The sequence below is a fragment of the Phycodurus eques genome, chromosome 10 (genome assembly GCF_024500275.1).
Source record: "Phycodurus eques isolate BA_2022a chromosome 10, UOR_Pequ_1.1, whole genome shotgun sequence".
Lineage (NCBI taxonomy): Eukaryota > Metazoa > Chordata > Actinopteri > Syngnathiformes > Syngnathidae > Phycodurus > Phycodurus eques.
In genome coordinates, this window is record NC_084534.1 from 4,145,845 (window position 1) to 4,158,756 (window position 12,912).

Below are 12,912 nucleotides of genomic sequence, written 5' to 3' on the forward strand. Positions count from 1 at the left end.
CTTGGGTGTTCAAGTCATTGACCTGAGACAGAGATGTTGGAGCAGTTGACACGCTGAGAGAAGGCTGGATCAATGGTTTGACATCAGATCCGTCAACGAAACCATCAGACGAAACTCTTGATCTTGACAGTTGGTCCAGCGACAAAGTAGATGGAAAACTCTGCTCCCCAAAGAACTTCCTATCAAGTTCCGATGGTGACAAACAGTCAAAACTGCTCATATCTAAAAGAAAAGAAAAAAAGTTACATATCTAATTAGACTACTGAGCTCCACTAGTGAACAAAGATTCTAACCTTACCTTTAAGAAGAACCACTTTTTCCATGTTGGTAGGCAGTGAGTGAGTGCGACATGGGCTCCAGATGGCTCTTAAACTGTTAAGGATACTCGCTAATTGACCCAGCTGGATGCAAAGCAAGTCATCAAGAGGGGGCGGAGAAGAGAACCCTACCCTTAACCAATACTGTACATGGGTCCTTCAAGAATTGAAGGGCAATATAAGCACTGACATTTTTGGGGGGGGGGGGAAATGAGACAATTTTATTTATTTTTTTGTAAAAAAGCGGGTAATTGATCATCAAACGATTTAGTTTGTACAGTTCAACAATCAACCATAAACATGTTATGAGATTTTTTAAATGTGTTATATCACATTTTTGCTCTTACATCTGAAATATATAAATCTTTTCTGATTGAACAAACTTAAATTTTATGTCAATGCTCCAATACTTAATTTTAGTATTACTTTAATTAACGTAATAGGGCTGCAAGTAACAGGGTTGCAAATCAATGCTGAAGTTTGCTCCACAGACATGAAGTGACGACTAGACAAGCCAGCGCGCTATAGCGGCCTGACTAAATGACGTGCCTACATGGCGGCCATGTTGGCAGAGGCGACGTTCCAATCAAAGGCAATGCAGGAACGTTGAAGTTAAGTTGTAACGTGCTCTTTTCGTAACCGATTTTCATGAGGTTTACTATTTTTTTTGTCAATGGCAAACCGTGAGCTATCAATACAGAACATTTAAAATTATGTTTTACCTGTGAAAGATTATTATGTCTTGACAATAGGGTTACGTTGTCCATGCTAGAACAAAATGTTTTAATTACAAGATGTATCAAGAAAAGCCGAATTAAATCTTATTTTATAAAGTTGGTCATCAAGAGGAAGGGTTAAAATAAAAATTGCCATTTGGGTAGTGCTTGTAATATAATATCTAGGAATCACTTTTACTTGAGCGACAGTTACATTTTGTCTCAGAACAACAAGCGCATGTTTCTGTATTTTCTGCATTAATTATTTGGAACTTAATGGGGGTTAGAGTACCAAAAAAACAAATGTCCTCCAATTCTGGAACCTATGTATGACATCGATGGCAGACAGTGAATTTATTCTTTGTTGACTTAAAATCAAATACTTCCAAAAAATGGGGTCGACGGTTTTACAGACGTTTGTGCATGATATGTATTGAATAGTGTAACACTGCTCACGTTTCATGCCAGTATTGTACTTTTTTAATGGTTGCTATGACACCATCATTGTGCAGCCCATCGACGTCCTCTTGGGGATATTAAGAGTTGTAGTCGTAGGAGACGGTTGTGTGTCTGGCTATTTAGTGCAGTTGTCACCTGTTCTTCTCATGTAATAGTTTTACGACGACTTTAATATGATTTTCTAGAGAGATTGTGATTCTCGCCATTTTTATTTTTTTTTTTTTTTTTTTTTTTTATTGCGTTAGTGGGTTTTACGTTTTATTTCTAGTGGAAACTTGAACGGATGTGGATTGTGTAAACCCGGGGATGAGACGAAGAAGAAGCGGTAGCGTACATGGTAACCGATTTCTCCAACAGTTTCTCCTTCTCTAGAAGCAGTGAACTCCTTTGGATACATATATACTTACCGATAAACGCGTGTTCGCGTAAGTGAAACTGTATCGTCGCCGTGTTGATGATTTAGGTGGAATTTAGCAGATACGTCGGTGAGGAGCATCGGAAGCGAACGGATGGTAACCTATTAGCTACACAGCTAATCATGATTTACACTTAGATTTAGCACGGCTTTTTTGTTTTTGTTTTGCTAAACTGTAGCTTTTGCTTCTTGTGGAATGTTCACAAAAAATAATCGAAAGAAAGCTAACATTTAAGCAACCCTTCGCTGGCGGACAAACGTGCTAACTTGATACAGGCTGGCGTTGTATAATAATAATAATAATAATAATAAGCAGTAAAGGTAGAGTCGGGCTTGTCGAGACTCAATTGTGGGTATATAGAGTCGTACAAGAACGAATGTTTAGTGGTCGAACCTTGTTATTATCATCATGGAGAAGGAACAGCACAATACGGTTGTCTTCAACGCGTCAAAAAGAGAGTGCTTTACCACAAACAGTGGATACAAATCCATGCAGAAGCACATTAGGACTCAATGGAAAATTCAAAGGTAAGGGGGTCAGACTTTTGGTGTTGTGTGTAAAACTACTGGCTTGAGTTAATCTGTTTTCTGTGGGAAATGTTTCTTCCAGTATGAAGGAAGAGCTGTCATCAGACAAACTAAAAGGTGTCAAGTTGTGGATAACTGCAGGGCCAAGGGAGAAGTTTACAGCATCAGAGGTGAGATGTCAAAAGAAAACTGGTAATTGATTACACAGTAAACATTGTTTTGCTGTGGGGGGATAGTGGAAATGGTAGGGTTGCCCGCACCAAATTATACTTGCTGCTTGACCTGCATAGGCAGGATCTCACAACTGCTGTCTCATTTTCTTTTAGCTGGAAGTTCTGAAACACTACCTGGATGATGGAGGAACTGTCCTGGTCATGCTTGGGGAAGGAGGAGAAAAGAAATTTGACACAAACATTAACTTTCTCCTGGAAGAGTTTGGAATTATGGTTAACAATGGTGCAAATGAATATAATATTCCTCATTACTGTTGGAATTGTCAGTTGATGTTATTATTAAATACTGGTATGTGTGTTTTTGTTTATTTGCCATATGACAGATGCCGTTTTTCGGACCCGGTACTACAAGTACTATCATCCTAAGGAAGCTCTTGTGTCTGATGGTGTGTTGAACAGGTTAGTTGCTGTTTGATCATACAAATGTATATTGTCTATATCATCCCTATTTATTTGAATGTTATAGTGATAGATGACTTCTCTTGTGACACACAATTATCTGCATTGTTCTTGTTTAGGGAGATCAGCCGGGCTTCTGGCAAATCAATGTCTGGAATAAGTGAAGATGACAATGTTGGAAATAATACACAGTAAATTGTTTATTTTCATATGATTCTTCTCAGTTGAATGCTACATTTTACTCTTTATTATTATTATTTTTATATAACCCTGAGCATTTCTGTATTCATGCAGGGCTCTCTCATTTGTGTACCCATATGGTGCCACCCTGAATGTGATAAAGCCAGCTGTGGCTGTTCTTTCAACTGGCTCTATCTGCTTCCCCCTCCACCGGCCGGTCGTGGCCTTTTATCAAGGAAAAGTCAGCATTCTAAATAGTCATTTTGTACTCAATGCAGTAAATACTCATGTTTTACTTGAGGGGTGACATTAAAACAATGTCTCATGTCTTATTTAGGAGACGGGCAAATTGGTTGTAGTTGGTTCCTGCCACATGTTCAGTGATCAGTTCATCGACAAAGAGGAGAATAGTAAAATCCTGGTGAGTATGGCTGTCTATATACCTTACCATGTATCCTCAAAGAGTGGCCTCTACTCTTGGTAGCACCTCACCTTCAGGTCGAGGAAAAAGGTTACAGGCAGTACCACAAGGTTGCTGTAATTACTTTAACTACGGCATCTTATACATTACACCCGCAAGTCATTGAAGCATACACTCCCTGCACAGCACGCGTCATCTGTACAGCTGAAGTTTACAGTGGAATTTAGGCAGCACAGCGATTTCCAGAGGAAACCTGCCAAACATTCTAACATTGGGCCTCATTCACTAATAAATGCGTAGAAATGTTGTCACTCTGCGCACAAGTTGAACATATACGCAAAGTCACCATCAAATTCAGGACACTTGTGTAGCGGTCCGTTGTCTTTGCACCTCCGTGCATGTTCGTAAATCAGAATTAATTCTAAAGACAAGCTTGTGTCTGCAATCTGCGCAAACCGCTTCTCTCCCTATAAAAGGACACATCTAAGCCAATGTATGGAGGTTTATAGGCACAAGAGATATGAGGCCCCAGAACTTTAATAAATTTCCCAATCATTATCCTATTTAAAAAAGATTGGTATCATTGGAAAGCTTGCGCTAAAAACAGAAACCGACAATATATAATAATAATTTTTAATTCATTCCTAAGTCAAATTAGAGCGTGTGGCACAAAACATACATATACATAAAACAATTTAAGAGCTTAGCATGAACAAAGACAGTATATGTTGTTCAAATGCATAATAGTAAGTAAGCCTGTCACGATAATTACTATCTCGTCTTATCGTTTGATAAATAAAATGCACACGATAGTTTTTCCGCACTCGATAAATTGCCATTGTTGTGGTGAGCCGACAGAGGTGAACGGGTGTGTCATTAGCCACTAGTGGGCTGATGGAACGCCGGCGGACCAGTACACTCTTGGCGGTGTTGGCTCCGTCCAATACTCCACAATTTTGCTCTATGTGCAGCACATAGATTCACCCAACAGAGACACTGAAGGGAAGGCTAACGGTTTGTTATGTTCGCTAGCCTGGCGTGAGCTAACGAGCTAACCTGCAAGCTAAGCCGCTAAACAGCTCGCTGCATCGCGGCAAAGTCGTTTAAAACGTCAACGCCTCTCCGAGTTGTTGTGTGTTAGTCCCCAATTAACACAAACACTCGAATGTTAAAGGTTTATTAAGCATAGCCTCAGTAGCACACATCATTCAGCCAGTAGTTGACTACAGCGAAAATCAACTTATATTTGATTCACAAGCAAAGGGCTCATCTTCAGCGGACCATCCACACATTAGCGGGGTTTACATGGAGACTTTTTTGTCATTCAGATTGAAATCATTTTGATTCAAGATCTCTGTTGAAATTTTTGCAGTTTTATTAAAAAAGTAAAACTGTAAGTATTCAGACCCTTTGCTGTGACACTCATATTTATATATTTAACTCGGGTTCTGTCCATTTCTGCTGATCATCCTTGAGATGGTTCTACACCTTAAATGGACATCAGCTATGTTTGATTATACTGATTGGACTTGTTTAGGAAAGCCACACCTGTCTATATAAGACCTTACAGCTCACAGTCCATGTCAGAGCAAATGCAATTATGAGGTCAAGGCAACTGCCAGAAAAACTCAGAGAGAGAATTGTGGCAAGGCACAGATCTGGCCAAGGTTACAAAAAAATTTCTGCTCCACTTAAGGTTCCTAAGAGCACAGTGGCCTCCATAATCCTTAAATGGAAGACGTTTGGGACGACCAGAACCCTTCCTAGAGCTGGCCATCTGGCCAAACTCCGCAATTGGGGGAGAAGTGTCTTGGTGAGAGAGGTAAAGAAGAACCCAAAGATCACTGTGGCTGAGCTCCAGAGATGCAGTCACGAGATGGGAGAAAGTTCTAGAAAGTCAACCATCACTGCAGCCCTCCACCAGTCGGGGCTTCATGGCAGAGTGGCCCGACTGAAGCCTCTCCTCAGTGCAAGGCACATGAAAGCCCGCATGGAGTTTGCTTAAAAAAATAAAAATAAAATGCCTGAAGGACTCCAAGATGGTGACAAATAAGATTATCTGTCTGATGAGACCAAGATCGAACTTTTTGGCCTTAATTCTAAGCGGCATGTGTGGAGAAAACCAGGCACTGCTCATCACCTGTCCAATACAGTCCCAACAGTGAAGCGCGGTGGTGGCAGCATCATGCTGTGGGGGGTGTTTTTCAGCTGCATGGACAGGACGACTGGTTGCAATCGAAGGAAAGATGAATGCTCAGGATCTCAGACTGGGCCGAAGGTTCACCTTCCAACAAGACAATGACCCTAAACACACAGCAAAAATATTGGAGTGGCTTCAGAACAACTCATTGACTGTTCTTGAATGCCAGAGCCCTGACTTAAACCCAGTTGAGCATCTCTGGAGAGACCTGATAATGGCTGTCCACTAACATTCACCATCCAACCTGACAGACCTGGAGAGGATTTGCAAGGAGGAATGGCAGATGATCCCTGAATCCAGCTGTCAAAAACTTGTTACATCACTCCCTAAAAGACTCATGGCTTCATTAGCTCAAAAGGGTGCTTCAACTAATTACTGAGCAAAGGGTCTGAATACTTATGGCTGTGTGATAGTTTTCCTTTTTAATAAATCTGGAAAAATTTCAACAGTTCTGTTTTTTTCTGTCAATATGAGGTGCTGTGTGCACATTAATGAGGGGGAAAATGAACTTAAAATGATTTTAGCAAATGGCTGCAATGTAACAAAGAGTGAAAAATTTTTAGGGGGTCTGAATACTTTCCGTACCCACTGTATACTTTATGTACAGTACATTTAATCAGAAGAACCATGAGACATGCACACTTCGTCGCGAACGTCACGTCATTTATCAAGATGGAGGTCTGTGCTCTATTCAGCACAGTCGCTGGGATTGTTTTTGTTTATTAAAAAAAAATGCTCGGTGAAAAAGTGTGTTAAGTGTTAAAAACAAGATCTCAATTGCACACGAGGTCGGTCGGGAGCAGCCATATTTACACCGTGTGTAAACGATGACATCACTGCATTTACGTCTAGACGAAGCATATGCTGACAGCTTTTTCTTTTTAATGTTTTCAATAAAGATTGGGGGAGCTTTTCCAAGCTCTTCCGAATGACTCTATACATGGCAAATACTTCTTATTGGTTTGGCAAAAGGAATATTTCGCCCCTGTGAAACCAAATGAAATTCCATTTGGATTCGGCCCGTTTATTCCAATTAAAGTGTTTGATATGGAGCATTTTCGTTTGGTGTGGGATTCTATACGGATTATAATCAGAATTGAAGGCTCCATATAAACCAGGCTAGTCTTGCAGGGCTTTATTCTTCATTTCAGACCCAGGAGGATCCATATCACAGAGTAAAGAAGTACAATTTAACAGAGAAACGAGAGGAAATTAGAACAACAATAATAATAAAAACAACAATACTGATTTAAAAGCAAAAAAAAAATGCATAAAAGATAATAATGGCGGGCCTTATTTTTCATGATTTCAGAGGCATTAAAAACATATATCCATCCATACATTTTCTGACCGTTTATCCTCACTAGGGTCGCGGGCGTGCTGAAGCCTATCCCAGCTATCTTCAGGCGAGAGGCGGGGTACACCCAGCCAATTGCAATCATCTTGAAAAATAAATTCTCGTGACAGGCCTAATTATTTTATTCCTTACTACTAGTAAGGAATAAATATAGGACAGCAGCAAAGCATTTGTAGTTGATAAAGTTCATGAAATTTGTGTTGGACGTGACAGAAAATAGATGAGCCATGCCGATTTGAGTTACGTCACTAGCAACCACGGCAGTGGCAGTGTGTGCCTGAATCGATCTATTTACACACATCACATTTGCACATACAAAGTCAAAGAAAAATATATCCTAAATCAGATTATTGTAGGGATTTGAAAGAATAAATGGATGAAGCCTTGGATATACTAGGGAATGCAAGCGGTCGCATTTCCTGCTTGTTGAGAGACAACATCGTATCGCACGCAGCATGATAGATCAATGCACATACAAGCACTTGAACGGAACATGGGTAAAGGTTTAACAGTTATTTAGGACGTTAGTCAACTCATTAGCAAAGTCCTAGTTTAAGTCATTGTCATTAAAAAATATTATTATAGTTTTTATAAATGACTGTAGTTTCAATACATTGGGCATCTTGGATAAAAGATGTTTGACGTTTTTTCGAAAGCTGATCCTTCATTGTTTGTGCATATGCATGATCTGAGGAGGTTCTAAATTTGGTCGCAGACAACGCACAAATACAAGTTTGAACATATTGATGAATCATGTATTTCTGCATCAAACGTGCGTACGTCCACAAATCTCTGCATACGCACTGTTAGTGAATGAGGCCCATGGACACAAAAATAATTAGGAATTGGTAAATCCAAACAACCACAAGGAGAACATACAAACTCAACAGAAAGGCCAGGGATGAGATCTGAACCCAGACATACATTCAAACCACAACCCTCTGTGCTGCTCCACATCCAAACTCCTCACACAGACATTCCAATGAGATTCAAACATGGATCTCCTGACTTTGTGACAGACGTGCTAATCACTGTATCACTGTGCTGCTGCATAATATCGATATTATTTTAATTATTTATTATTTGGCTGCGCTGCAAAAAACAAACTTTATTTATTTATATATTATATTATATATTATAAATATATATTATTTATTTATATATTATATTATATATTTTTTTATTATTATTTATATATTATATTATATATATATATATATATATATATATATATATATATATAAAACTCTACATTGTCACTGCAGGGTGTTGTGCTCCAGTGGCTCATGACTGATACTATTCAGCTGAATCAGATTGATGCAGAAGACCCAGAGGTGAGGCTGTGCAATTTAGTGGAAAAGGGCACTGACAAGCAAGTAGACCCTTTAAAACAGCTGTTCTTTATACTATCTAGATCACAGATTACACCATGTTGCCACACATTGGGTGTTTGTCAGAACAACTCACGCAGTACTTCCAAGAGGGTGACGAAAACCCCAGGGACTTCACTTCTCTTCTGGATGTTTCTTTTTTCAGTCTGTCAACAGACACTTTACCCCAAGTCCTCAGGTAAAATGGTAATTCATTGGGGAGCATTACAGTGTTAACAGTGTTACAGACTTCCTTTTGTCTTTGTTTTCCTTAAGGATGTCCTGTTTTCCACAGTGTGTATAAGCATCTTAATGTCAAAGATGAACCACTGCAGCTGATCGCACCACAGTTTGAGACCCCCCTGCCTCAGTTGCAACCTGCTGTAAGTATCTGTTCTACCTTCCTCTGTATTATTTCACAACAAATAAAATCAAATAAAAAGCCATGGCTTAATCTCACATAAGTTTTATTTCATGAATAATGATTCAATGTACTGTACACTTGAAAAATAGACAGCATAGCCCTATTTTAAGGTATTGGGAAAATCCTACCTCCCAGTATGCTCTTGCAGTGGTCCTCAAACTTGTTACACCAAGTACCACTCCAAAGAAAATGATTGGCTCTCCAAGCACCACTATAATGACCAACATTAAAATATAAGAGCATAGTTGGCCCAAAATATTTATCAAAAAGGTTTTATTCCTAAAGTTTTAATATTAGAAGATAAAAAAGCATTTCCAAGAATAAAGTCCAAATTTAATGTGGAAAAACTTAAAATTACGCATAGTCCTAACATTATGACAAAAAAACTAAGTATGACAAAAATGTGATATTATGGGGGAAAACAACACCACAAGGTTTATAGAAATAAAGTGAAATAATTATGAAAAACATATGAAGATGGGATACTATAAGAAATATATATTTTTTAAATTACAACAATAGAAAAAAATTAAACAACCAGAAAGTCATATTACATGAAAACCATTTGTAATTCATGAGCAATGACCTGTGTTTACAGACGTGTGCATGTATATACCTACTCGTAGGGCACAGCACCATATCAAATTAGCACATGGGGAACATCAACAACAGTCTAACGACGTGTTTGTGTCCCTATGTGTACTGTCTGCCTTCCTCCCACACACACAGATGCGAAATAAGTAAGTCAATTTGCTGGTTAAACCTTATCACCCCTAGGTGATAAAAGGACAATTACTTGAGACAGAAACTACAACTTGCGCGCTTTGAATTTGATTAACTATGATCCTGAAGCTCACTAACTGCTCAGTTTATCTGGCATTTTCCTGGAATTATTTATAAAGTGTGTGTCTGTCTATCAATCGGTTGGTCGGTGGGAATAAAGTTTCTATTGCCGTAGCGCTACCTCTCTAATCTGGTGTTTTGTTGGTTGCGCCCTTGGCCTCCAACTATGGAACTGAATACCAAAGAAATATCAGGCTGCAATGGTGCTGATCATGTTCAAGTGGAACCACAAGCCACTTTTTAGGAAGACTTTTCATGAATTAAAATTGATTTTATGTAGTTTCCTATGTTTGCTATTTTTTTTTTACACTGTTGTATTATGCACTTTAATCATGTCATCGTTCATTAAGTGCCCGACTCAATAGTAGTGAAGTATTTTTCTTGTCCTAGATAACTAATAATTGAAAGTTGATGTTTTTTTAATTGAATTGTGTCATATAACATTTTTAGCAAGGCAACAGTTTTAAACTACAGTTCTACTTTCCAGGTCTTTCCTCCAATCTTGAGTGATTTGTCCCCACCAATGCTGGACCTGTTTGATTTAGATGAAGCTTTCTCTTCAGAGAAAGTGCGCCTAGCACAGCTCACCAATAAATGTAAGTTCAGTCTTTGAAATAAAAGGAGTGGACGGTTTATGTTTAAGGGATAATCTTGACATTTTTGCCTGGCCCTTCTTACAGGTACAGATGATGACCTTGAGTTTTACATCAGGAAATGTGGTGAAATTCTGGGCGTGACTCCCAAGTTGGACAAAGATCAGAGGGATGCAAAACACATATTGGAACACGTTTTCTTCCAACTTGCAGAGTTCAAGAAACTGAATCAAGTGAGAACTCTTAAAAATATAGATTTACTCTACATTAATGTATTCAACTAAATCTAAATTATTTTCTTCCAGGAGCATGATGTCAACACTGAGGCACGGTTCATCCCATCTTGACTTGCATTAAATATTACTTTTAATATTCCAGACTTTTTGATAAACACTACCATTACTGTCCTGATGTTGGCATATTTGTTGTCAACTGCAACAAGCACGATTATAATGTTTTTGGAAGAGCTCAATATTTTATATATATTAAAATGCTCACAATGTTGTAAATATATTAAGTCATTGGTACATTCCATAAATCCTGAAGAACATTTTGTGTTGAACTCCTTTCTCATATTTAGCTTTTGATGTCAAACACAAAGCAGAACATCCATCCATCCATTTTCCGAGCCGCTTCTCCTCACTAGGGTCGCGGGGGTGCTGGAGCCTATCCCAGCTGTCATCGGGCAGGAGGCGGGGTACACCCTGAACTGGTTGCCAGCCAATCGCAGGGCACATAGGAACAAACAACCATTCACACTCACAGTCATGCCTACGGGCAATTTAGAGACTCCAATTCATGCATGTTTTTGGGATGTGGGAGGAAACCGGAGAGCCCGGAAAAAACCCACGCAGGCACGGGGACAACATGCAAACTCCACACAGGCAGGGCCGGGGATTGAACCCGGGTCCTCAGAACTGTGAGGCTGACGCTCTAACCAGTCGGCCGCCCAAAGCAGAACACTACAGCAAATAATAAACACAAAGCAAACACTGCAGCAGAAATAATGGCATAGTCACTGTCCAATTTTTTTGAAGAAAAATGGGTACTGTAATAACACTGAATGTGGTCAAATCTGTGTTTTTCCACTTGGTACCAGATAGTCTGCATGAAGAACACAGGCACAGCACTCACAATTCTATGGAAAACCATTTGAGCATTTATTCAATATCTGAAGGTACCATGTACTTGTATGCTCTTTGTCCTAAAAAAAAAAAAAAAAAAAAGCACAACACTAATAAAACGATGATGGCGCTCTAGATATTAGAATGTCTTCCTTACTAGTAATATTTTATCCAATACTACTGCCACTTTTGGCCTACTAGCATGCAACTAAACCTTTTTAGTAGACTACTGTGCTGTACTAGTAATATTACTAGGCCCATCTAGCGCCTCGTGCGCTAATAGCCTCCTTATCGAGGTTATTGAATTATAACAAAAAGTAATAAAAAATATATTGCGCATTTATTATGAGATAGCCTTGATATTATAGACTAGTATGCTCTTTGTCCTCACTAGTTGGAAAACTTTGGCATATTAGTAGGACACCTGTTACTTGTGAGGCAAAACTGCACTAGTTGACAAATGTGTGCTACCAGTACTAGAAATTCAGAAATTCTGATAGGAAACATCTTGCTGTTCTCTTCTTTTTGGCTTGTCCCGTTGGGGGTCTCCACAGCACGTCATCCTTTTCAATGTAAGCCTATCTCCGGCATCATCCTCTCTAACACCAACTGCCCTCATTTCTTCCCACACTACATCTATCAACCTTCCCTTTGGTCTTCCTCTAGCTCTCTTGCCTGGCAGCTACATCCTTATTATCCTTCTACCAATATACTCACTATCTTTCCTCCAGATGTCTCACTTTCAACTCCTCTGTCACACCTACAACTGTTGTGCTGCCCTCTGTCAAAGGCTTTCTCTAGCTCAACAAAGACACAATGTAGCTCATTCTGGCCTTCTCTCTTCTCCATCAACACCCTCAAGGCAAATCATGCATCTGTGGTACTCTTTCTAGGCATGAAACCATACTGTTGCTTGCAAATACTTCTGTCCTAAGTCTAGCCTCCACTTCTCTTTCCCATTTGCTATTGGCTTTAATTGCTTGTGCTGGGACCACTAATAATAACATATATTATATTAAGATATCAACTCACAGGTTCTTACAGGTGTTTAGACACGATAAAAGCATCCCACAGCCCCACTCATCAGTAGCACTGCCTTTCTCATTTCCCACATCCTGTCCTGTACTCCCTTTTTCTGTCTTTTCCCATCTTGTTCTGTTGGTTAGTTGTTGCATCCCCCGACCCCCCCATCCACAAATATGAACACGATTTGACTGCTGACCACGTTACTTGTGGTCAAATATCGATTGTTCTGCTGTGGTTCGCGCCCCTATTCCCCTTGGCCGTTCTATCCCTCTCTCTGTCCCTTAAAACCTTTTTCTGTCCACCTGCA

General features: G+C 39.4%; 1 protein-coding gene across 2 annotated transcripts; it reads left to right on the forward strand.

The window, feature by feature from the left end:
- Positions 1-1,717: 1,717 nt before the first annotated feature.
- ift52 (intraflagellar transport 52 homolog (Chlamydomonas)) lies at positions 1,718-11,005 on the forward strand. 2 transcript variants are annotated; one of them, XM_061688807.1, is made up of 13 exons: positions 1,718-2,435; positions 2,518-2,605; positions 2,762-2,891; positions 2,992-3,067; positions 3,187-3,258; positions 3,362-3,488; positions 3,585-3,668; positions 8,491-8,559; positions 8,640-8,794; positions 8,891-8,978; positions 10,350-10,458; positions 10,543-10,688; positions 10,761-11,005. In XM_061688807.1, exons 1-13 carry the CDS (start codon positions 2,317-2,319, stop codon positions 10,800-10,802), a joined length of 1,305 nt encoding a protein of 434 aa, XP_061544791.1. In that variant the 5' UTR covers positions 1,718-2,316; the 3' UTR covers positions 10,803-11,005. The 2 variants fall into 2 exon arrangements, with proteins under 2 accessions (XP_061544791.1, XP_061544792.1); XM_061688808.1 differs by lacking the exons at positions 2,518-2,605; positions 2,762-2,891 and having other exon boundaries at positions 1,773-1,829.
- Positions 11,006-12,912: the final 1,907 nt, after the last annotated feature.

Bases quoted from the DNA above. Each gene is read 5' to 3' on its own strand.
- ift52 (XM_061688807.1), top strand. From the start codon at position 2,317: ATGGAGAAGGAACAGCACAATACGGTTGTCTTCAACGCGTCAAAAAGA. The intron at 2,606-2,761 runs GTGAGATGTCAA...ATTTTCTTTTAG, and splicing joins AGAAGTTTACAGCATCAGAG to CTGGAAGTTCTGAAACACTA. The intron at 10,689-10,760 runs GTGAGAACTCTT...ATTTTCTTCCAG, and splicing joins AGTTCAAGAAACTGAATCAA to GAGCATGATGTCAACACTGA.